At 45.0% G+C, this 24506-nt stretch overlaps 1 protein-coding gene across 2 annotated transcripts in view; it reads left to right on the forward strand.

Annotated features, from left to right (window-relative positions):
• The window catches only part of WWC3 (WWC family member 3), a 117331-nt gene that overhangs the window by 55987 nt on the left and 36838 nt on the right, over positions 1-24506 (forward strand). For both annotated transcript variants that reach the window (XM_063083238.1, XM_063083239.1), the window contains 3 exons: positions 10268-10397; positions 12940-13071; positions 16622-16695. In XM_063083238.1, coding sequence (XP_062939308.1) covers positions 10268-10397; positions 12940-13071; positions 16622-16695 — 336 coding nt within the window. The remainder of the gene's footprint in view (positions 1-10267; positions 10398-12939; positions 13072-16621; positions 16696-24506) is intronic.

The following is a 24506-nucleotide window of genomic DNA, read 5'->3' on the forward strand; positions in this document are numbered from 1 at the left end:
CCCTAGTACAGCTTTTTTTTTTTTTTTTTTAAGTTTGTCTTGAGCAAATTAGCTTCTTTTTCAGTACTGGCTGCTGGTTTGGTCGCTCATTTTGTCCATTTGCTGCAGTGCTTCCAAATGCACTGATTCGTGTTCTGGCATTTTCTCCCCTGCAGTCCAGCCAGCCTGTGGCTGTGTCATCCCATACACCATCTGCTAAAGGGTGGATAAGGAATAAGGAAAGCAAACCGTTTGATTTGCTAGGTTGTCAAAAGTTGCTAGGACTGTCTAGTTGAATTTGAGGTTGGTTTCCAACTGTCATTGGGCCACGCAGTAGCTCTCTCTCATTATTCTACAGTGTCTATGGATAATATGTAATTTTAATGCCAGGCATTTGCATGCTGGAAGTTGTAGTTAATTTAATTCTCACCAGCAGAAGCTCTGAGGAAGATGACTGAGGTTCAGAAACAGTCTGAGGTTGCACAGGACCCCCGAACCTCAGAAGGGAGCCAAGCCCAGCACTTTCCTGCAGGCTATAGCTTCTGTAGTGGGCTGGCTGGGCCCAACACCTGTTCCTTTGCCTGGGTTCCATCATTCTGGCAAACTCTGTTTCCTTATTTCAAGACAAGGGTTATATTGCAATGTAGCTTAAGACTAAATAATCTGGAAAATAAAGTGTGCTGGTGACTAAGAAAACCCCCTTCCCCTTGGCATTGCTAGGAAGTACATTCAGCTCTTGTAGTTGCAGTGATTTCAAGAACAGGAAAGGCAGCCTCTGTTTCTCAGAGCATATTGGACGGGGAAGCAGAAGGCAGTACAGGGAGAGTTTTAGCTTTTTACCTGCGGCCAAAATGAAGTACGAGTTGTGCTCCTGGAAGACGAGGGCCAGTGCTGCTTGTTTTTCTTTCTGCTTTTGTTAGCAAGAGCCTACGTTTGGAACAGTGATTGTAAACTTGCCCCTTGCCAAGGGGAGGCTCCGTGTGCCTGCCAGAGCTGGTGGGGACGCCAGCCCTCCCCCGAGGAGGCCAAGGGGAGGCACAGAGAAGACTCTGGACCTGGCCTTGGTCCTGAGGGGCCCACCCCAGTGGCATGCCTCAGCTTTCCAGATTGGCCTGTTGCCTCCGCTCCGTTTGACACTGCATTGTCACTGTGTGTGTTTACTTTATTCTGTAAACACAGCCTCACAGGAAGAAGAGAAACACGGGCACTTGTGCCACCTTAAAATTCATTGTAAGTGAAAAATAATCTCTCTGGGTTCCACAGTCTGTGAGATGAAAACAGCTTCATTATTTTTCTGGTATTGAAGATTGTGCTTTTATATTTGGATTGAATCATGCAAATTTACATTATTTACTAGGAAATTTTGAAAACTGTTTTCAAGCATTGATGATCCCACCTCTACTGTGAAATCTCAACTATGAGTACAGACAGCACATAAACATGAAGTTTCTCTGATATTATTACATCGATTTAAGGCAGCAGCCCTCAATTTTCCTCCAGAAAATTTTCTGCTGCTCTTGCTTCCCAGAATATCCAGTGTACTCTTTTCCAGAGCACCTCACCAGGAGTTTGGCTTCTTATAACATTTTAAACTCAACTTGTTTATCTTGGTGAAGTTCCTGGCTAGCAAGGAAATCCATCATTACACTTGGGTCCAAGTGAGGAAAAAAGAACCATTTGTATTTTTTAAAAAAAATTTGTATATGTTAATTTTTGTAGAGGGGAGCAGGCCATGGATACATTCTCTGGATTAATGACAGAATCTGTACATGTGTGTGTATGTGTATTATGTACATGTAATCTTTTAACAACAGAAAATGTCAAACATGAAAGAAGAGAGAAATAGTATAATGAAACCCTCTGGAGGGTTTACACCACACAATAGCCAATTGTGGTTTGTCTGTGACCCTGCCCCATGCCCTAAGCTCTTATTGTCTTATTGTCACAAACCCCAGACTCACATTTAATCCACAAATATTTCTTCTAAAGTTATGGACTCCTTTTGAGAACATAACTCTAATACCCATGCTCCACCTCATAGGCTTCCCTTCTCCAGTGAGCCTTCCCATTTCTCCAGATCCAGGTGAGGCCACGCAGTGCATTTGGATAATGTGTCTCTTAAGTCTTTTAAGTCTTTCCTCCCCCTTCTTTCACTGTCCCCCTACCCCCCAGCAAGTTATTTGTTGAAGATAGTAATTTGTTTATCCCAGAGAATTTCCCTGGTGTGGATTTTGCTGCTTGAATTTGCGTGATGTCACTGAACATGTTCTTCTCTCCTCTGTTCTTTATGCAAATAGGTGTCATTAGTTCGAGAGTCCTGATCTGATTCAAGTTAGATTTTTTTTCTTCTTCTTCTTCTTCTTTTTTTTTTTTTTTTTTTAGTAACAATGTTTTGTAGGCGGTGGTGTTACTTGGGGGCACACACACTCTATGGTTGTGGCTTTTCGTGACGTGAAGATTATCTGTGGGTTCTGGCCTTGCTGGCCTGATGCTTCCATTTATAACATTTTCCATCAGCTTGTCACCTCATTGCACCTGTTGAGAATATGTTCCTGAAGGTGGGCTTGCTGGATAAAGGGTGAATGCATTTGTTATATTATTGGATTTGGCCAAGTCCCCCTCTTCAGGGGTTGCATCATTTCTTGTCCCCCCCACTAACGTATAAGTGTGCTGTTTCCCACAGCTTTGCCCCCAGAATGTGCCATCGGCCTTTTGCATTTTTGCCAGTCTCATGGGTAAGAGATCATGTCTCAGGGTAGTTGTAATTTTCATTTCTCTTGAGCCCTTTTATATAAATCTTCAGAAAAGAGGGGCATTATTTACAATGAGTAATTAAAGTCTTCAGAAAAATTGAGCTTTTCCTAGTGGAGGACCCACTAGCCTCTGCTGCTTTAAGGTTTCTGAAGCTTGTAATGGAAATTTATCTTAATGTAGCTCATCAGTAGTATCCAGAGGCAAAGGGAAGATGGGTGAGCCACGAGAACAGGCCGAGTGCACCAGTAGGTGTAGGGAGATTCCCCTCTCTAGTTCTCTCCTGGAGATCTAGAACGTACTTTGTGTTAGATGCCAAGTCATTGTGCAGTCAGCAAGCACATTTAGTGTTGCTTCACCCTGAGTTTCCCATGGTTATGTGACATCAAAGCCTTTTTTCCACCATGACACCTATAACATCCCTGAGTGCTGGTGCGGTGGCAGAAGACGCTTTGGGAGAACACTGCTTTGACCACCTTGTTACCACATCTGCTGTTCATGGTGTGATATTTCCACACCTAGCACTGGATCCTTCTCACAGTTTCCACTGTGATTGCTCTGGGCTGAGCACTGCTATGACTCGCCATTCTCACGTGGCAGCCACGGGTTCTTTAACATGTCTCCTCTACGGTGACCCTCCTGTGGCTTTCTCTCTCACTTAGAATACAGGCCAGACTCTAGATGAGTTGGCTCCCTGGCTCAACCTTACTTCCCCCTGGTTTCACCCTTGCTCACTGGTGCCGACTCCCCCCCTCCCCCTGCCACCCTGCAGGCTGTCCAGCATGCTGGGGACACCCTGCCTTTAGCATTGGTACTTACAACTCTCTGTGCATGGCACGCTCTTTCCCCAAATTCTTGCATGCCTGCTCCCTCCCTTCTGTAGGTCTCTAGTTAGTGGCATCTTGCTAGGATTCTGCTTAACCATCCTATCTAAGAAGGCACTCTTTCCGTCACTCCATCCCCAAGTATGGCTTCATTTTCTTTAAAACACTGATTGCTGCCTGACCTAATGATTTATCTCCTTGACTTGAGTCATGCTGCATGAGGACAGGGACTTTGCTGTGAGATCCTCAGGGCCCAGGCAGTTCCCAGCACAGGCACAGGGTGGGTCTGAGCGAGATGAATGGACGGTAACCTGGGTGCTTTGCAGGGTGGCAGATGCCGCCGCTCTGTGCACCGGCAGCCTTCACCTGGTTCACTTTGTTCTGGGACACTGGCACCCTTTGAGCGAGGGGAGATCCATTTGTGGCCAAAACTTTTGCTTGGGCTGCGAGGAACTCAGGGTGGCCTCTGTAGATTGGGCCAGTCGCCTTCTCGTTAACCACCCCCTGCTGTTTCCTTCTCATCTTCATTAGAAGAGCAATAGTGTGTTTTGGCCTTGTTTTTAAGAAATCCTATGACTTATTACCACTATTGATATCACAGAAAGGAGTGTTCACCAAACATTCCAATAACCAGTTTTTACGAGGTACAGTTTTAGCCTCTGGGTAAGGCTCTTTGCTTCGAACCTTTTAATTTCGTGATTCACTTCCCTACTGGGGTGGTGTGGGTGAAGCTAAACACATTTGTCTCCTTAAATAAGAAGTGACTACACGCTTCTGAGCATTCGATACCAGAACGAGTTGTTATTAGATATCAGAATCAGCATTTTCTGTCCGAGGGGATTTAGTAATTTCCGAAGAGAATGGAATTGTTCACAGTTGGGCAGGCGGAGGTGAACCATATCCCATGAACGCAGCATGTAAGGTAAAGCCGGTGCAGGAACCCAGCGTACTCAGATAACAGCAAAACATACAGAAATGGGGGTGGAAACAGAAAAGCCATTGTTCCTGGTTGTGGGACAGGTCTGGCAGTGCACACAGGACCTGCTGTTGATAGAAAGCTGCCGGAAGCTTTCTGAGGTTCACCCGAGGCCTTCTGCCAGAGCTGCTGATGTCAAAGGTAGCAGCTGTAACAGAACTTTCCACTCTTTTGGGTTGGAATCGGTGGTATTAGCATGGCATATCTTTATAGGGCTGGCAGCCCTTTTCTTCAAGATGTGGGGTTAAGAAGTTGTTTGGTTTCACTCTTTTACTGGTGCAATTCTCTTGACGTCTTAAATTGAGCGATAAATATGGAAACTTTTAAGTGGGGGAGGTAGAGGTTCATGATAAACATCTCTAAAATGCCTTTTCAACACACTAGGTTCCTCATCCGAAGCTGTATCCTCTCCTTTTCTCTCCAACCTGTTTCTTTCAAAAGCAAACCATAAAGCACCAGTTTACTTAGGGATGACAGCTGACTGGCTGAGCGGGTGGCCTTCGGGCTTGACACAGTTTGGAGGCTGTGACTCTGGGTGTATTGCTAACCCAGTGATGAAGAGGATGAACGCTGGTGTGAGGGGACTCGGCTGTGAACCTCACTGCACTTTGTACTGGCTGTGTGACTGCGAGCAAGTCACGCAACCTCCCCGAAGCTGCGTGCCAAATGTAGAGGGTGGAAGGCAAAGACGGCGAGCCTGCATGCTGGCATGATAGCTCATGTCCTTGTCAGTCCACCTGTTACTCTCTGTGAGCAGTCGTCACTTTCCTAATGTCTTATTTGTGATGTATGGTAACAGTACTGTCTTGCACTCCTTTTTTTGGCAGCTGTCTGGTATGGGGATCCGATCCCATGACCTTGGCACTCTAAGCAACTGAGCTAACCGGCCAGTCCCCAAAGTCTTGCACTCTTGATTAAACTTAAAAACAATAAGACAGTTCTTTGGCAGTTGCAGATATTATGATTTTTTTTTATGAACTGGACCACATTGATGTTTTAGAAAATACCAAATCATGGAGCAAATCCCCTAAATTTCACCAAAGTTCTATAGGGAATTTTTTAAAAAGAGAGAGAGCTCTGAAATGCATGAATTTTGCAGAAGTGAAAGAAGAGGTTTCCTGTCCTTTGAAATTTTTGTTAGATGAAAATTGATCGCAATTGGAAATGGAGGTGCTTTGAGTTCTCTGAAATACAGCTTGACCTTATAAAAAACATCCGGACCCACCCTGGCCACTCCAAGGTGGGCGATGGATGTCGTGCCCAGCAGGAAGGGGCATTGCCACACCCCGCCATCCTGTGTGGGCTTTAGAGTCAGAGCATGTGGGTTTGAATCCCAGCTCTGCCAGATATTCACTAGTCATTTGGGCCATTTAGTTAATCTCTCTGAGCCTCAACTTCTTCATTTTAAAATCCGAGTATGCTTATCTCATAAGGCTGTTGAGGGGGTTAAATGAAGTGACAAACGTAAAGCCTGCAGCAAGACCCTGTCACCTAATAGCTGCTTGACACATTGGACTATTTTTAGGTAATATTTATATAATATACTAATTATATAATGTAATCAAATATACTATATGAAATATATTTACATAATATTTTATATAATATTTTAATGTAATATTTTCTATAATAATGTATAATTATTTAAAAATAACAGTATTTTGGAGATTCCTAGCTTTGATATCATGTTATCTAATGGCTTTCCCACTTTTTATTTTATTTATTATTTATCATTTATTACTTATCTGTTCATTATTTGTTCATTCATTTATTTATTTTGGTGGGTGGCTGGTACAGGGATCTGAACCTGTGACCTTCCCACTTTTTAGCAGTGGAACCTTTTCCCTTTCCTTCCCAGCACATGACACCTTATAAGGAACCAGAATGTCTAAAGCAGAGCAAAGGGGAGCTGCCATTGAGGCAGGGCTGAGGGGCCTCGAGCCCTCCCCGGGCTACCCGCTTAGCTACTTGGGCTTGCCACCGTGGGGCACCCTCGGGGCTGGGTCAGAACAGCTGCTCTAGTCCAGTCTTCTTCAAATCCTCATAGCCACTTTGGTAGCCCTAAGGCCAGAACCTAGGTTCCTGGCGTCCAGGTCACGCTTTTGTCGTGTGATGTGCTCTGCCGTGTCACCGACAGAATGAAGTCCTCTCCCTATGGGAACTGGGCCTGCTTGCTTTGTTGTGGCAGCCATTCCCATCCTAGCACCTGGTGCCCCGAGAGGCTGCTGCCTCAATTCCTGCGTTTACTGTGGCCCCACGTAGGCTTCGTAGCTGCTGACAGCTGTAAGGATGTCACCACGTTTCAGTGTAAAGGGAAATGGATGTGGTTAGCCTCTCACACTGCAGCCTTCACAGTGGGTGTGTGTCTGTACTTCTGTGGGTATTGGATGAGCACTGGTTTCCAGGCACTTGAAAAACTGTTCCATGCGGGAGAATTTCATTTCTCTGTGTGGGGGTCCACGTCAGAGGAAGATCCATTTGCTGGGGTGTTCATTCTGGAGGAGCTGCTGGACTTGGGGAGCAGGGGCACTCGCTGCTTACTGACTGGAGAGAGCGACCAGACTTTTCTGGCTTCAGGGTTTTTGCCTGAAATTGATGTAACCCTTTTCTACAGACTTCGTCAGCTTGGTGGGCTGTGGCTTACGACATTATAAGAGATGTATCGGAAAGCTTTTTATCCGAAGATGAATACAAAGAGACAATTGCATAAGTGCATCTAGCCTTCTCTGTAAGAAAAGTTTGGTGGCCTCTCTGGCATAGTTAGTACTTTGAGATGTATGGCCTTGTATTCTGCCTTGCATTAGCGATGCTTGATTCTCCATAGAGTGTCTATGGTTGAAAAACACAAGGCTTACCTTCTGTTTCATGTTTTCCTGCATCGTGTGTCCTGGTGTTGCTGGGATCCCTGCAAGATTAATGGCTCTCTACAGGGGACCTCACCCCCAGCCTGAGCTCTTAAACTGGAGACAGAGAGGAAGATTTCCACCTGTTTCCTGTGTTGCTTTGTCCTTGAATAATTTCATTCCAAAATGGTTCTGTATTAAAGAATTCTTTCTCCTGTCAGTTCACTGGGTATTCACAGTGTGTTGAGACCATGGAGCTCATGTTAGTTGTAACTATTATGTAAGGTCCACCAATGAGTCATAATCAGTCTAAGAAGAGGCTCCTCCAGCCTGGTGGTTCTGGGACCTGGTTGACAGATCCACAAATCTCAGCTCCACCTGTCGAGCTTCACTTTCTCAGGGACCCAGAGGCTGTTGTTCTGGTGAGTGGCTGGATTCAGAAGCCCCATTCATCCCCACGCTTCTGGTTGCTTTGCTTTTCCATCACACCATTCAGCCACACAGCGCCCCCTGTGCACAATTTCAGTGAATGACATTGATTTTTGTTGGGAAGTTGTGACAGGTAAGAAAGCACAAGGTGGACCTTCCACGAACAACACAGTTGACTTGTGTAGGGCCAGGTGAGGCACCAGCAGTGAGGGAGAAAGCCAGCCATTTGGGGAAAGTGATTTTTCTTTTTTAAAGATGACCGGTAAAGGGATTTTAACCCTTGACTTGATGTTGCAGCATCACACTCTCCCAAGTGAGCAAACCGGCCATCCCTATATAGGGATCCAAATCCATGGCCTTGGTGTTATCAGCACCACACTCTCCCAAGTGAGCCATGGGCTGGCCCCTGGGAAGGTGGTTTTGAGGGACCAAAAAAGTTTTGAAAATGTACAGGGGGCTTATATATGCCTACTGCTGCTGTCCTTGCTGCTGGCTCCCACTTCTCAGGAGCCACCAAGTGGCTAGCTGGTACTGTGCTAGCAGCTTGTTACATTTTATTGCTGAATTGCACAGTGCCCCTCAAGGTGACACAGAGTGTTAAAGCTTACCACTTCGCTCACTGGATGAACTGTTCTGCGAAGGGGCCAAAGTGGGGATTTAATGAGAGCAGAGAAAAAAGAGAAAATGTGCCCACAGCCCAAACTTTAGTTCATGCTCACTTATTTTACCATCTTGCATGGAACACTCTATAGGGAAAACTACTTTTACCTTTTTATAAAAATGTATAAATAAAGAATTCTGCTTTGTAGGAGCATACAAGGCAGTGTGTGTTTGAGAAACCTACAGGTCTGTAACTGGGCCTTTATGGAAGTGGCTGCAGAGTCAGGCCATGTTGGGATTTAGGGGTGTCCCCATTCAACTTGCAGGGTCCCATCATGGGCTTGCATGTGCTCTCCATGGGGCAGGACTCAGGACCACTTTTGTACATGTTTTATTTGCAGCTGATCGCAGTCGCAGCAGTGCTGTCACGCCTTGTTCCCAAGGGAAGACAGATTCCTGCCTTTTTCATCTGCTTTGCTCCTATTCCAAGGGTACTGGTAGCTCAGAACAGCCCTGGTGCTGAGTTTGCCTGTGAGTTGTGACATGTGCAGCGAGGAATTTATTAATGATAATAAAGTACCAGATTGATGAATTATTTGCTTTTTCTCCCATGAGTAGATAGATTTCACATTATCCTGATAATAACAATAATCACTGCAAACATGACGCTCCAGACCCTCTGCCCAGTGAGCCCTTTCCTTGCATGTTCTCATCAAATCTCACGCCCATCCAACAGGGGAGGTATTTTGAGTGTCCCTGCTTGAGACTCAAGGAAATATGTTGAAAGAGGTGTCGTGACTTGGCTAGGGTCCCCCAGCCTGTGAACGGCAGAGCTGGGATTCCCCTCGTACCCACCAGCATGCCAGGAGGGTTTTGTGAGTGGAAAACAAGGGAGTTGGGGCTGGCAGTTAATGATCCCGGTTTTCAGGATAACAGAGAAAAAGCATGAGGACCACAGCTGGTGTAATGGTGGGCCCGGAGCCTGAAAAGCTCGCTAGTTGCTTTCCAGAGAGGGAATTCTCTCCATTTCTGGACTGAAGTTTCCCAAGTTCCTTAGCCACAAGGGCTTCCAAGGCTTGAGGCTTGAGACTTAGGGATGGAAGACGTGACAGTGGTCGTGCTCCAGACACCGTCTGCTCTGGAAAGGTGCTTGCAGGCCTCATCTTGTCCTGTGCTCTGTCCTGCTGTGCACAGGGGTTGGTGGAAGAATGGAAGGGTGGAAGAAGGAAAGGGAGGAGAGGGAAGGACAAAAGGATGTTTGGATGGATGCGTGTTGGGATTGAAGGAAAGAATTGAGGAGAGGTGGGTAGGAGAGAGAGGGTGAAAGCGATAAATTAGGACCCAAATGAAATGAAAGAGATAGAGGAGACAGGAGAGTTGCCAGCTTTTGCACAAGGCACCATTATGGAAAGCTCAGTTACCTTTTGCTGTTTCCCTTATATTCTCTTTGCATGCAGATCTTATTCATATGTTTACTTAATAAACATTTTTGACCGCCAACCTGGATGCTTGGGATAAACAAATAAGATGTGGTCCTTTTCTTAGAGACAGGAGTTTACAGTCTCAGGGCCTCCCTCACACCAGTGATGTCGTTGCCTGATCATTAGCAGAGGACATGGCCATCCTGATGGGACATCCTCACCTGCAGAGGAGGCTCCCCCAATAAAGGCCGTCATCCACCAGCCAAGGCTGTGGTCTTTGTATTTACTACAAGGAAGGAAGCTTTCATGGAGTCTGTCTTTGCCAAAACATTGCTTTTCACTGTTTCCTACCTTGATGTGAGGCTTTTGGGTTCTTGTTGTTGTTGTTTAATGGAATGTTAAGATCTCATGAGGAATGACTCTTATTTTTCTTTTTTTACCCAGGATTGATCGTAAGATGTCAAGTGCTCACACCAACTACAAACTGGATGAGGCCCAGGCTATCATGAGTGAGCTCCGGACCATCAAGAAAGCCATTAGTACCGGCGAGAAGGAGAGGCGGGACCTGGTGCAGGTAAAGCCTGGGCCTGCCCCCTTCACACCCCTGCCACTCACCTGCCTGCCTGCTCGTCTGGTTTTTGTTTGTTTGTTTGTTTGTTTTTTAGTTTTTTAAAAAGATATATTTATCATATATGTTATATATTTATTGTCTGTACAATCCATATGTAATATAATGTGCGTATATTATATTTGAATGAGTGTATGATTTTCCTGGGACTGCTGTAACAAAGTGTCACAGACTGAGTGGCTTAGAATGATAGAATTTACTCTCTCAGTTTTGGAGGCCAGAAGTCCGAAATCAAGGTGGCGGCAGGATGGCGCTCCCTCTGAACGCGCTAGGGGAGGATCCTTCTTGGACTCTTCTAGCTTCTGGTCGCTCCAGGCATTCCTTGGCTCATAGATACATGACTCCAACCTCTGCCTCCATAGTCACATGGCCTTCTCCCTGTGTCTCCATGTCTAAATTTCTTCTTCCTATAAGGACACTAGTCATTGGGTAAGGGCCCACTCTAATCCACTATGACCTCATCTTAACCAGATTACATCTGTAAAGACCCTATTTCCAAATAAGGTCACATTCTTGGGTTTCGGGGGTTAGAACTTCAACATGGGGGACACAGACCCACAACAATGGGTGATATGTTCATATTTGTTCAGTAATCAAAATAATTGTAAAGACTGATGATGAGAAATCTTGCTGTCGCCCCCTCCTACCACCTCCCATAAGTACTCTTATTAGTGTTGTGCGTGCCCTTCCTGTGTTCAGGCAGACACAGAAAAATACGAATACGTGTTCAGCTGCCCTCACACAAAGCTAGGACTTTGCCACTGTTCTGCACCAGCTTCCTCACGTGATGATAATATCCTGTACCTTTTCCCATTATATGTGCCCAGAGAGCTTATTCATTCCTCAATAGGGTTGTGTAGTATTTTACCACATGGATATGTCTACATTACATAGCTGGGATCATTGTAGCTCCATATCGTTTTATGCTTTTTGCCCCTTGAACTCCTGGAGTTACTGTTATTATTTTTGGAAAATGTTGAACTTGTACAAATGGATGCACACTGGTCTTTTTACTTGATTCTGGCATACATTCAGTGATTTCTTTTGTAGCTTTTAGTGTTTGCTCAACACCCTAAGTGAGCACCTAGTGCCTGGTAGGCATTTGTTTAGATTCTGCTGAACATAAGACACAGAGGACATATGAAAGAAAGCTCAGACTCATAGGCAAAATGAGACAGATGCACAAATGACTACCTTGCTCAGCAGTGCTTGCTAAGGTCAAGGCCATGAGCGACCTATGGAGAGTCTGTGTGGTGCTTGTTAAAATGCAGATGACTGGGCCCCACCCCAGACCTACTGAATTAGAATCTCTGGAGGTGAGGCCCAGAAACCTGTATTTTCAGATGACCTCTCCAGGCCATGATAGGTAAAGGGTCAATTGTTAGATTTTTTTGGTGCACTGGTAGCACTGAAAACAACTATTATTTACTGAGATCTCTGGGCATATGGTGTTGGACAGGGTGCCCTATATTCATTACCCATATGATCCTAGCCAACTCCCCAGGGTCAACCAGCTGGAGTTTTTCAGCAGGGACACGGAGGCTTTGCCCCACAAGGTCAAATGGGGCTCCCTGGCCTGGCTTCTCTGAGACCACAGTGGGCAACAGCGGGATGAGCCAGCCAGTTGCCTCATTTGGGTTCCCCACCATGGAGGCAGGAGGTCGAATTTCTGGAAGAAGCTTCGGGCCCCAGCATCTCCTTGGAGGTCTCATACTCTGAGGCGTGCCCGCGAGAGGCACGGGCAAAGTCCTCAAAATCAAATAAGTTGTTTTGTCTTTCTAATGTGAACTTGACAATACTGGCTGCTTCCCAGAAGCCTCTGTGTTGATCGCGAGCCAGTTCCATGAGTACTCCTGCACTGGGGCGTTCTGGATTGGGTGTCTGCGGTCCTATCTGCTGAAGGTGAATGTATTCAAAAGTCTAAAAGAAATGGCCCCAAATCTGATTTCTCTTTAACTTTCACATGAAGGGGTTCCATATACCAGAACACATACTTACTCTACGTTTTGTCAAACTTCCATATGCGATGACTTTTGACCATATAGAATTATGATGGAGAAACCAGATTTTAAAAATACGTAAGCAACACCTGGCAGCTGTTTTCACCTTCAGTGTGGTTTATCTATGAAAATCTCACGGTGGCGTTCATCTGTGTCACATACTGATTGGACGTTTTGGGAGGAATGCTTATTTTTTTCTTTAGGAAGTGTGAAGGTTTAAAAAACAGTACGGATGGTCCCAATAATTGTTCTTTGCCTTATTCACGTGCTGCCAGGAGCGCTCAGTCACTATCTGATTTAAATGGGTAGGAATTGTATTAAAGGTGCGTGTGGTGAAAAACAGGTATTTTAAGTCTACTGAGAATAGGGTGCGGGTGGGGACACCGCAGTAACAAAGCTGCAGGCCTGAACTGGGCTGGACGACTGCTGGTAGAGGGAGGAGGAATGGTGCCATCTCTGTTCACTGAGCTTGCCTCCTTCCGTTGCAGAGCCTGGCCAAGCTCACCGGCGGCTTCAAGAACAGCTGCTCTGTCGCCAACACCCTGCAGGATTTCCCTCGCGACCCCGGCTTACCTCCACAGTTCTGCGACGCCGGCTCCCAGACCGATGTCATCGGGGAGGTATGCTGGCCTGGGGAGAAGGGACGAGTGTGCCTTGCGTCACCATTGCTCATTTGGTTTGATTTTCCACTTTCACTTCAGAAATATTTTGGCTTTGCTGCTGTTAAGTTTGAAGGAATAATATTGTGTCCCACATCCAGCTGTGAAGGTTCGGTGGTGTAGGGTGTGGCTGGATTGCTTGTCAGCTCCATCCTTGTGATTTGCATTCTTAAATATGGCAGACTCCTTGTGAGAGTTGTTTAAATGTCTTCTTGACAGACACGTGGCTTTTTAGAGCACAGATCAGCAAACTTTTTCTGTAAAGAATCAGATAATAAATATTTCAGGCTTTGCCGACCATATGGTCTCTGTCATTGTGGCACAAAAGTAGCCATAAGTGATGTGTGAGTGAATGAGTGTGGCTGTGCTCCAATAAAACTTTATTTACAAAAACAGGCAGCGGGCAGGATTTGGCCTGAGGGCCATAGTCTGCTGATCTCTGGCTGAGACTGGTGATTTCCAAAGGCTTGTAGCTGTGCCACCTTGGGTTATACTTCGTTGCTGTTTCTTACTCTTCTGAAAGAATGTCAGGAAATTCAATTGAATTAAGAGTAATTTTGTTTGAGACTTGGAAGAATTTCATAACGCCCCTTTTGATAATTAGGGAAGCCTTGAGTCAGCCACAAAAACAAAGCTGGGAAAATCACCATTGGAAGCAGGGTTGTGAGTATTCAAACACATTACTACTGTAATGTCATTGAGTGAATTTTGACATTAATTTGTTACCAAAGGGAAAAGCAGTTTACCTCTTCTTTTTCTTAGGCTTATTAAGTAAAGATGAAGTATCAATGGAATGCTCAATGCCCCTCCCACCTCACTAAATTAAATAAATAAAAAGGAAGTTAAAAAGGGAACAGAAACAATTGATAGAAAACTCTGGGTTTTAAATAATTAGCTAATATTTTGAAATTTTGGCAAATAGTGCCTCTTTGAGGGGCGTATAATGTAGTAAATAATGAGTCTTTATGTCTTAGATGTCCTGGAACAGGCCTATCTTCGATTTTACCCTCATTAGTCTCAAAAGTACACTTGGCCATTTTCGATCAGGCCTCTTCTTTGGTTTAAATAATACAGTTACCACCTATAATACACAGAGAAGAATCTGTGAACCCAAAATATTTGGCATTTTTGCATAAAGATTTTGGAGTGAAGGAGGGAAAGAAGTACGAGACTCATTGAATTCTGTGACTAATTCATTGCTGCTTAGAACTGAGAGACTCTTAACCAGTTTGAGAGAAGCAGGTAAGATCAAAGGTTCTCTAATGATTGAAATAAACCATTCTAAAAATGTCAGGTGGGGAGTGGTGGCTGGTTATGCTACTGTAGCAGTAAATTATCATCGTTTATGAGCCCCTGTGGTTTACTGGGGCTGGCTCTGGGTTGGCAGCTTCCCAGCTATTATCTCGGTTTAAGTAGTTGTTCCCATCTCTCTTTGACAGGCGGGGAGACAGAGGTGCCAGGTTACCTGAGGTCATGTAGCTAGGGAGAGGCAGGTCTGGGTTTGAATGAACAACTCTGATCCCTAAGCCCCTGTACTTTCTACTATATCATGTTATTATAGAAAAATATGTCAAAAGGCTATGATGTATTAGTTAGTCATTGTGACATAATGAATTAACCCCAAACGTATTATCTTAAAACAAGACTCCTTTATTATCTCACTATTTCTGTAGCTCAGGAGTCTGGGCTGGGTGCTCTGCTTCAGGGTCTTTCAGGAAATTGCAGTCAGGGTGTCAGCAGGGCTATGGTCTCATCTGAAGGCTCGCCTGGGGAAGGATCCATCCCAAGCTTACATGATTGGTGGCAGAATTCAGTTCCCTGAAGGTTGTTGGACTGAGGGCTTTGGTTCCCTGCATGTGGGCCTCTCCAGCACAGGAGCTTGCTTTGGCAAAATGGGCTGAGAAAAAAAAAGCTGAGAAAAAAACTGAGAAAAGCTGAGAGAGTCTGCTAGCAAGATGGAAGTCATAGTCTTTTGTAACCAAGTCACAGAAATGACTTCCATCACCGTTGCTGTGTTCTGTTGTTTAGAACCAAGTCATAGGCCCAGCCCTCTCTCAGGTGGAGGGAATTTCACATGGGGTAAATCCCAGGAAGTGGAGATCATTGGGGGACATCTTAGAAGTCTGCCCGCCTCACTTACTTCTTGCTTTGAGTCCATTTTATGGGGTGGATGTTGATGTATATCAGACATGCTTTTCAAGTCCAGGGATTTTGAGCCACAGGTTTGTAGCTGCTATAGGGTTGCACAGGAACTGTGAAGCAGGAACCTGTCAGATCGTTCGGCTGTCTTTTCTTTTGACTAAAACGCCCATTTAATTCCTGAAGAAGAGTGTAAAAACAAAGCTTAGAGGTGCATAAACAGCTAAGAAAAGAGGTTTATGAAGTGACTTCTATTGATCTTCATGGAGAGTTGGCTGCAAGGTCTCTAATAAAGAGTCCCAAGGAGCAGCTCAGCTCACCTCCACTGTAGACAGGCTTTGGAGCTGTGACACGGCAGCCTAAATATATTTATATTTAGGAAACCATGGAGAGGGGTATTGGATGCAGTCGTTTAAACATGTAAACTGTGACACTCTTGTTGGAGAATGCTTGGTCCCTATAAGCCACTTCCTCATCTTGCCACTCAGCAATAAAGTTGTAAGGAAATTCCCCATTGACATGGATCAAAACTCGTATTGATAAATTCATCACTAATCATTCAAGTAGAATATGAATATTTGTTGACATGAGGTCATTTCTAAAACATAAGGCTTGGTGGTCGTAATATATGGTCTAGTAAGGTCATATCTACAGATGGACCTGACTTAATGAAACTAGAGTTGTATAACATTTCCAGGAACAAGAAGAGGTAACCAAGGTGAGCTACAGTTAGCTCTTGTACATGTCTTTTTTGGTTTTATGTAGGATTTTGTTGCCTTTAATGTAACAGGTACGAAAATATTTCAGTCCAGCTACCAATCACGTTCAGAGTGCTGTCTTTAAAGTCTGGCTCTCAGATTCTCTGCAGCCCAGGCTTTCTAGAGCTTGCTTCCCTTCCTTGCACCTGTGGCTCCTTAACATGCCTGTGACATTGAGAGGTGTCCAGTCCACACCTCACACAGCTAGTCCATCTTCTTCAGACCTTGGGATTTCTTAGTAGAATGTCATTATTTTACATTTGCTGAGGAATTAGAGAATATACTACACAAAATGAGATGACTTTTTGCCTTTATATCAACTTATTTGTTGTTGCTTGGAATTACACAGTAGATGAGTATACTTCCACTATAAAACAATAACAACGAGAAAACACCAGTTTCAGGAGACAAAAGGCTTCCCAGCCCCAAGGCCAGAGGTGGCAGAAGGGTAGTGTTTGGTGTGTTTCCTTCCAGACCTTTGAAAAATTGAAATTGAAAGACAAATTAAAAGAGTATTCTTCCTTGTTGCCAAAAGTCTAAATGAATTTCTATTTTGAAATGTGTTTTTAATATGTGTTTCCTTTCTTTTTTTTTTTCTCTTCTGTTCCGGAAAGTTTGTCTTTGATGATAAAACAAGACTCGTAGACCGAGTCAGACTTAACTGGCAGTACGAAGAAGCCAGAAAGAGGTAAGAAGCACATTTTTCCAAGGTCACCATCTGCTTGCTTCCTTTCTCCTGTGGAAGGCACATGGCAAAGTTCCAGTACGTGACTGTCCACAAAGGATCTTCATTTACACGTAGCTGCTTAATACATACGACAAACTTTCAAGTGCATTTAAAACGTGACATTCTCAATATTGCAAACAGTCGTAAAGATGTGATTCAATAAGAATAGAGACACATTCGGTTTTCTTTGCCATACCGAGTAGTTCGGAACTCCCACCCCTCCTTCCAGGAGACTGAACATCAGTCCCTCAGACCAGCTGCAGTGAAACCATTCTGTCTTCTATATACGTGACTACTAACTAGGTTAATGCGAAAAGCCGCGTATCTTGGTTTAAAAGACATTCTAATAAGTATTAGGCCAACAAATGGTAGCAGTACCTAATCAATTTTATTTCACTAGAGAGAATCCACATGCCGCCATTTTTATGTTGACCTGTATTGTAAATCATCTGCCTCCTGCCAGTTGTGACTTCACTGGGTTTGTGCATTTGCGTGGCTCTGCTCGTGTCCCACCCAGTCTTTCCCTAGGACCTGGGCAAAGCTGAGTGGCCTCCGGCTCCTCTGCAGTGCATCATGTTTCTGCTCTCATGCCTAGTGGCCTGTTCTCACAATTCTTTCCCTACCCTGGCTCTTATGTCCTCTTTTTAGAGACTCCTCTCCTTGGTGTCTTCTGGAAAGAGTCTTAACACCAAATCATTTCAAAACATGTGCTTTGGAAAAGTATGAAACATCTTTTTAAAAAAGTTTCTTTAGTTGCAAATGAAATATGATCTTGGCGGGGGTGGTGGTGGGAGGAGTAGGGCAGGGGATCCTTTCTGGAAGCTGAACAGTTGGGCATGTTCAGAGTACTGTATGTCTCACGGATGTCTGGATGTCTGGAAATCCACTTCGTTGGCTTTTTAGAAAATGTAAAAATAGCAGCAAAAGCAGATCATATGACTCCCTGCCACAGGGCCAACTTAAACTGACATGGTCCTTCTGTTCACTGGGAGGGTTTTTTTTTTGGCAGCTGACTGGTACGGAAATCCAAACCCTTGACCTTGGTGTTATAAGGCTGCACTCTAACCAACTGACCCAACCAGCCAGCCCACACTGGGAGGTTTTATACCCAAGTCCTCCAGGCATTTTAGGATGTACTCGTGGTGGGCTTTCAATTTCTCCAAGGAACGCTGCCAAGTTCATTTAGCAGTACTGGTTATCTCCGTGGTCACATTCTTCATTTATCATGCATTCCTTCTCTTCAGCTTGCTGGAGTTTATGAGGGGTGGTTGTCTCTTCTGAATGATGAAGCTGCTCGTTCTGCTCTTTCTTGCATATTTCTGGTGGAACTGCAAAGTGTGGGTGCTGGAATTTGCTGTGCTGTATTAAACATGGAAAATAGATCATTGCTAGACTTAGGAACATAATCGTTATGTGTTTTGCTGTGACATTTACCAAATATAGCAAGTGATTTCTTTGTCTTCAAGAGAGATGGTATCAGTACACAGTGAGTAACCTTTTTAATGTCATGATAATACATTTGGGCAAATAGAAAATTATTTGGGAGCAGACACTACGCTTCATCAGTACTGTTGAGTAAAAGTATTACTTCAAGATCATAGACTCTTGCTAGGAAATGCACTGCAGCTACAGAGGAAGGTCCTGTTGTCAGCATTTCACCCTTTGCACAGTGGGGGCTTCTCAGAAATGCCTTTCTGGGCTACGCTGAGACATTTAAAACATCAGAGACGCATCCTAAAGTTGTCTTGGGCTGGCTTGCCTGTCCTTTTGCTACTAGCATAGTGGTTTTCAACCTGCGGAGTGGGCTACCAGGAGATTTACTCCTTTACCCTCCAGGAGATTTCTGGCAATGTTTGGAGGCGTGTTTTATTGTGACAACCCTGGGGCAGGTTCTGCTGGCATCAAGTGGGCAGAGGCCAGGGATGCTGCTAAATATCCTACAGTGCATAGAACAGTCCCCACAGCAAAGACTTATCTGGCCCCAAATGTCAGTAGTGTCACGGTGGGAAACCTAACTCTAGGACTTCTACCCATCTTGCTCCTGAGTCCTTGCTGTGTGTGGACAACGGGGCCTACATGAGCAGATTGCCTGCTAACTCACGGCTGGTAGCCCACTCCTCTGGGGCCTCCTTGCTTGCCCTGTTCCAGGCATGTTGGCTGCTCAATGTTCCTCAGACACGCTAAGCCCCACTGGTATCCCACTGGATATCCCACTGCCCAGCAAATTTGTGGCTTAGTGCCTGGAGTGGGATGAATAATGGCCCCTTAAAGGTGTCTACATCCTGTTCCCCATAACCTGTGAATATGTTACCTTCCATGGTAGAAGGGACTTTGCAGATATGATGAAGCTGAGGATTGATATGGGTTGAATTGTGTTCCTCAAAGTTCCATGTATTAGAAACTTAATCCCCACTGTGACAGTATTAAGAGGGTGGGAAATCCTATTATGGTCATTGAAAAGTGGGGCCTTGGAGAGGTGATTGGATTGTGAGGACCATGCCCTAGTGAATGGATTAATCCGTTGATGGTTTAATGGTGGTCATGGGCGTGGTTCTGATGACTTTAAATGGAGAGCACGTGAGAAGCACCCCCCCCCCTCCAAGAGCAAGGCCCTCACCAGATGTGTTCTCTGGTCTTTGGATTTCCCAGCCTCTGAAACTGTAAACAATAAATATTGTTTGTTCACAAATTACCCAGTTTCAGGCATTCTTTATAAGCAAAGAAAAGGACTGATACAGAGATCTAGAGATAGGGAAATTATCTTGGATTATCTGGGTGGGTGCATTGTCACAGTGTCATCACAAGGGTCCTTCTAAGAAGGAGGTAGGGGGATCAAAGGCAGAGGAGGAGCTGTGAGGATGGAAGCCGAGGGCAGAATCATGCATGGCCATGAGCCAGGGAATGTGGGCAGCCCCTAGATGCTGAAAGAGGCAAAGAAGCAGATTCTCCTCTAGAGCTTCCGGAAGGAGAACAGCCGTGCAGACTCGTTTTAGACTTCGGCCCTCCAGAACTATAACAGAATGATGGGTGTGGCTTTAAGCCTCCAAGTTTGTGGTTATTTGTTACATCAGCAGGAACAAACTCATACAGTGCCCTTGGCCCTTGTGTTTGCTCTGCCTGGAAAGGAGTGCTTTCCCCAAATTGTCACATGGCCTCTGCTCTCCTTTTGATCACCCTGTGAGAAAGGTTTCCTTGACCATCCTGAATAAAATTGCACCACCCCATCCCCACCCCCACCCCTGTCACCCTGTTTGGCCAAGCAAATGTTATTACCTAACCTGTTTATTTGCTTTTTGGCGGTCTCTCCCTGTGAGAATGTAAGCCCCCTGAGGGTAGCGATTATAGGTCATTGCTCTACTCCCAGTAGCTACATACTCAGTGAATACTTACTGAATGAATAAATGACTGTCTCGTTTGGTCTTATCTGCTATTTGGCCTTCACCCCTGGGAGTAGGCAAGTTGTGGGCCCGCGTCAACTCCTGGCCAACTGTTCTGCTCCTGGCTCCCTTCCCCAGGGCCTACATCCTGGGTGGAGTCTCGGGTAACCCCCCCTTGCCTTGAGAAGGGAGAGGGCTTTAAGACATGGGGGCCTTTAGGGATCTAACGTGGGCAAGGGATTGTTACTCCCTCTCAAGGACTGTGTTCATGCGATATACAAACACACCGAGCTCAGCTCACAGTTCCTGGACCTGCACGAACATTGAAGAGGGCTAGTGGTGTTTGAACCCTCTGTGATAAATCCTCTTTTGGGGGGCTGGAGAAAATGGCATGAGAGCTGGGCCCCAAAGGAGTGCTGGGATTCCAGCTGCCTATACATTGGGGAAGGCCCTTCTTAGCTAGGAGGGGAGTGGGCGTCAGGGCCAAGGTGGGGGGTTTTCAGTCTGCAGCAGCTGGACTGGCCTGAGTAGCAGAATGCAGGCGAGCCAGGAGTGGAATGAGGACACTGTGAGCAGAGAAGCACGGCCATGCGCGGGGGTCCACGAGGGCCTGGGAAAGCCTGGAGTTGGCAGTGCTGGGCATGCTAGGCCTTTTGAGTTGGGAATGTTAAGTGTGAGCCATCCAAATGGTAGCATGTTCAGGAGAGCGACGAGAGGAACCAATATGGGGATTTTCCACATATGGATGATACTTAAGTCATAGAGTGGCTGAACTCACCTCGGGAGAGACAATACACTGAACAAGGAAGAGACTCCAGGACTGAGCCGCGAGAATGTCCTGTAAAAGGTCAGGGTGAGATTGGCCAGAGGGGTACAGCAAAAAGTCCAAGAGAGGATAGCTGGGAGCAGGAGGACAGACAAGGAAGTAGACCTCAAAAAGCACTTTCCTCCAAGGGACCGATGGCAGTGGAGGACAGTGGCAGATTTCCGTAATGCCGACTGACCTTTTTCCATTTAATGAACTCTCTTGTTCTGATGTATATCTTTTTTTCTGTTAAAGCCTCTTTCTCTTATGAAAAACAATAGATGATGTGTGTTGGTTTTTTTCAAAGTCTTTATGTGGCAAAATAAAAAGTTGGCAGTCCTAAGTTAGCCCCTCCCCACCCCCTTTCTTAAATTGTCCTGGCCTGTGGGACGCGTGACGGCGATGGCGCTCTCCCTGGAATGAAAGCAGGAGGAGGAGGCGGCGCCAGAGAGGCTCATGCATTAGGGATGAGGATCATTAAGGCAGCTCTTGATTTTTGACAATGAACTTGGTGCTTTCAACAGGATTTAAGGTGCTTAGAAACATCCTTGAAGCATTCTTGTCAGTGGAGTCCTTAAACAGTTGATCATGGTTCACTGATCCATTCATTGTGGCCCCTCTGTGGCCTGGTCCTCTGATGTGGTGTCAGTGTACCCTGCCAGTCACCTGGGAGTAATTACATTCTACCTCCAGTCATTCCAAGTTGGTGCTTGTAGTTAAGGCTTGACCGGAAAGCAAGTGTGGGCCCAACTTGTCAACTGCTGTGCTGTAGCTCCCGTAATCCCAGGCGGCACTGGCAAGGCGCTAGGCTTTCTACACCTTGTAGCATTGTCAGGGCAATCTTATTACCACCCATGCCCCCCACACCCCTGGACAGGTTGAAAGTTAGGGAAGGTTAATGTCATCAAATCTCACCCAGCACCAGACCACAGATTTTATTACAATTGCTTTTTCTGAGTGTTTTTTCGGACTGTTTTTGAATGAGGCGCATGATTAGACCAGCGTAGACCTGGGAAGAGAGCAGCAGCAGGCAGTTCTCTGTTAACAACTAAATTTAGAACAGATGTTAACATTCTAGGACCCAGGTAAGGTGCACCGCAGTCAAAGCACAATGGTTTTGAGGTCCTGTCCATGGACTCTGCATGCAGCCCCTGCATGTGGCTGGGACACATCCCTGATATCCCCACGAGCGTCACTGGAGAAGGGGTGTTCCACGTACAGGAAAGCATCATGTACCCCCGTTCACCGACCAAAGCATTAAAAAGAATACATCCTTTTACTGGTGCATGAGCAAAGAATCACGTGTCCTTCCCTGCTCTTTCACTATGAGGCTAGTGAACGTCATGCAACCTTTTCTTTTGCCCAGGTGGACTTGCGTTAGTTTAGTGCCAGAATTCATTGTTCAGTCTTTTCGTTCTGCCACCTCACCCTTGGACATTAGTCTCCCAGTTCTCATATTTCAGATTATTCACCCTGCAAAGTTTAGCTTCCCTGCTGTATTAGTCAGGGTTCCCCAGAGAAACACAACCAACAGGATACAGATAGAGGGAGAGGGAGAGAGATTGACTGATTGATTATAGAAATTGGCTCATGTGATCATGGAGGCTGAGAAGTCCCACCGTCTGTCATCTGCAAGCTGGAGAACCAGGAAAACTGGTGGTGTACTTCAGTCCAAGTCCGAAGGCCTGAGGACTGGGGTGCGAAGTTGAGGGTGGGGCGAGTGGTGTTGGTGTAAGTCCTGGAGTCTGAGGGCCCAAGAACTGGGAGCTCCAATTTCTGAAGGTAGGAGAAGGTGGATGTCCCAGCTCAAGAAGAAAAAGCGAATTCGCCCTTCCTCTACTTTTTTGCTCTATTTGGCCCCTCAACAGATTGGATGATGGCCACGCACATTGGTGAGGGTGGATCTTCCTTACTCAGTCTACTGATTCAAATGCTGACCTCTTCCAGACACCCTCACAGACACACCCAGAAGTAATGTTTTACCAGCTATCTGGGCATCCCTGGGCACAGTCAAGTTGACACATAAAATTAACCATCATGCCTACCCTCTGCAGAAAGAACCTCTTGTGCTTTGCCACCTCTAAATGGTGGGGAAGTTTATGCCTTTATGCATTTGGGAGAAGTCTTCCTTGTATATCTGTATTTGAGATTGCTTTTAAGATGTGGGAAATTGTCAGAATGCAGAATTCTGGACAATGAGGGGTTTCATATGTATTCAGATTTAAAGGAAGTTTGTGGAAGTGGAACTCATAATTCCAAGTAGTGGTGTGATTTCTAGAGAATTCTCTAACCAAACTGCCACTGTCATGGTGACCAGATTTGTTTTGTGTTTTCAACTCTGAGTCATGTGAAATGTATCAAAAGGACAGCGTCTGCCTTTCCCTTCAGGAACATCTCTTCGGATTCCCAAGGCAGACTTTATGATAGGAGTGTTTTCACATTACTTGTTTAAAAAATTTTAGAATTTTTTAAAGCAAAGTTGGAGGAACAAGTCTTCTTGAAGCAATCTCAATGACGCAGATGGATCCTTATTTTTAACCTAAGAGCACTTGTTCCAGAACTGTGCACAAAGTGTAGCCGTTTCCATAGAAACACTCTCAGCCTTGATAGGATCAAAACATTTGGTCCACCCAATTTCTCCGTGTCTTAGTTTTTGTTGCCAAGATCAGTCCTGCTGTTCATCCGTTGTCAGGAATCAGTGTAGTGTTATGATTCCAGTCGAATTTGATCAGTCACTTGGATTTTCCCTTCATTTCTCAGGTGACTTCATATCTGGGTTTTGGGGGGTAGGGCGTGGTTAAACGTCTTTCCCATTGTATCTCCATCTTCCCCATTCAGGTCAAGAGAAAGAAGCCTGTAAACTTTCTGCTTTTTATGTAACAAAGTTGCTCTCAGAAGATCTGTACTTTCCAAGGGGAGATATGGGAAGTTAAGGGAAGCTAAGGACAGGGTAGTATATTGGCGTATTAGTAGACCCTTCTTACGCCTCATATTCTAGATTCAGATGTCTCGAATTTTTGACGTAAAGTGTTGAGCAGAATGGACACTGGTTTAATCAATATTTAGTTTAATCAGCTTTAGGAATTTCATCGTCCATCTGACTTAGATCTCAGCTGAGATTTTCTTTAACTTTTGCATTTCATTTAAATTGATATTTACAAAAGGATAACTAAGAGAAAACATAAGAAGTATCAACTCTGTAGCCGTAATCGAAATCTGAAGGCATGAGGCTTTCAGCTGACCACACGTCTTGGAATGTGGCACTGGGATCTGTTACGACTCATCACCATCAAATGCTGGAGTTCCATTTGCTATTCCAGAAAGGATTTTAGTAACATGAGTAATTATACAGTAGACTGTAGATTTTAGGTATCAATTTAAATAATTGGGGATCACTCTTGATATGCCTCAAAACTTAATAGTTCATTTTTTTCCAAGAAAAATGCAAATCATATTTAAGATTTCCATGTGAATTGCGAGGGTCTAAGTAGCTTCTGCAGCATAAATGGAGGTTTTCATTCATGATTTAATGATGCCTGGGTTGTAACAGAAAAGGTGTCGAGGGAAAAATAATTCATATTTTACTTCTA

The sequence above is a fragment of the Cynocephalus volans genome, chromosome X (genome assembly GCF_027409185.1).
Source record: "Cynocephalus volans isolate mCynVol1 chromosome X, mCynVol1.pri, whole genome shotgun sequence".
NCBI classification, from domain to species: domain Eukaryota; kingdom Metazoa; phylum Chordata; class Mammalia; order Dermoptera; family Cynocephalidae; genus Cynocephalus; species Cynocephalus volans.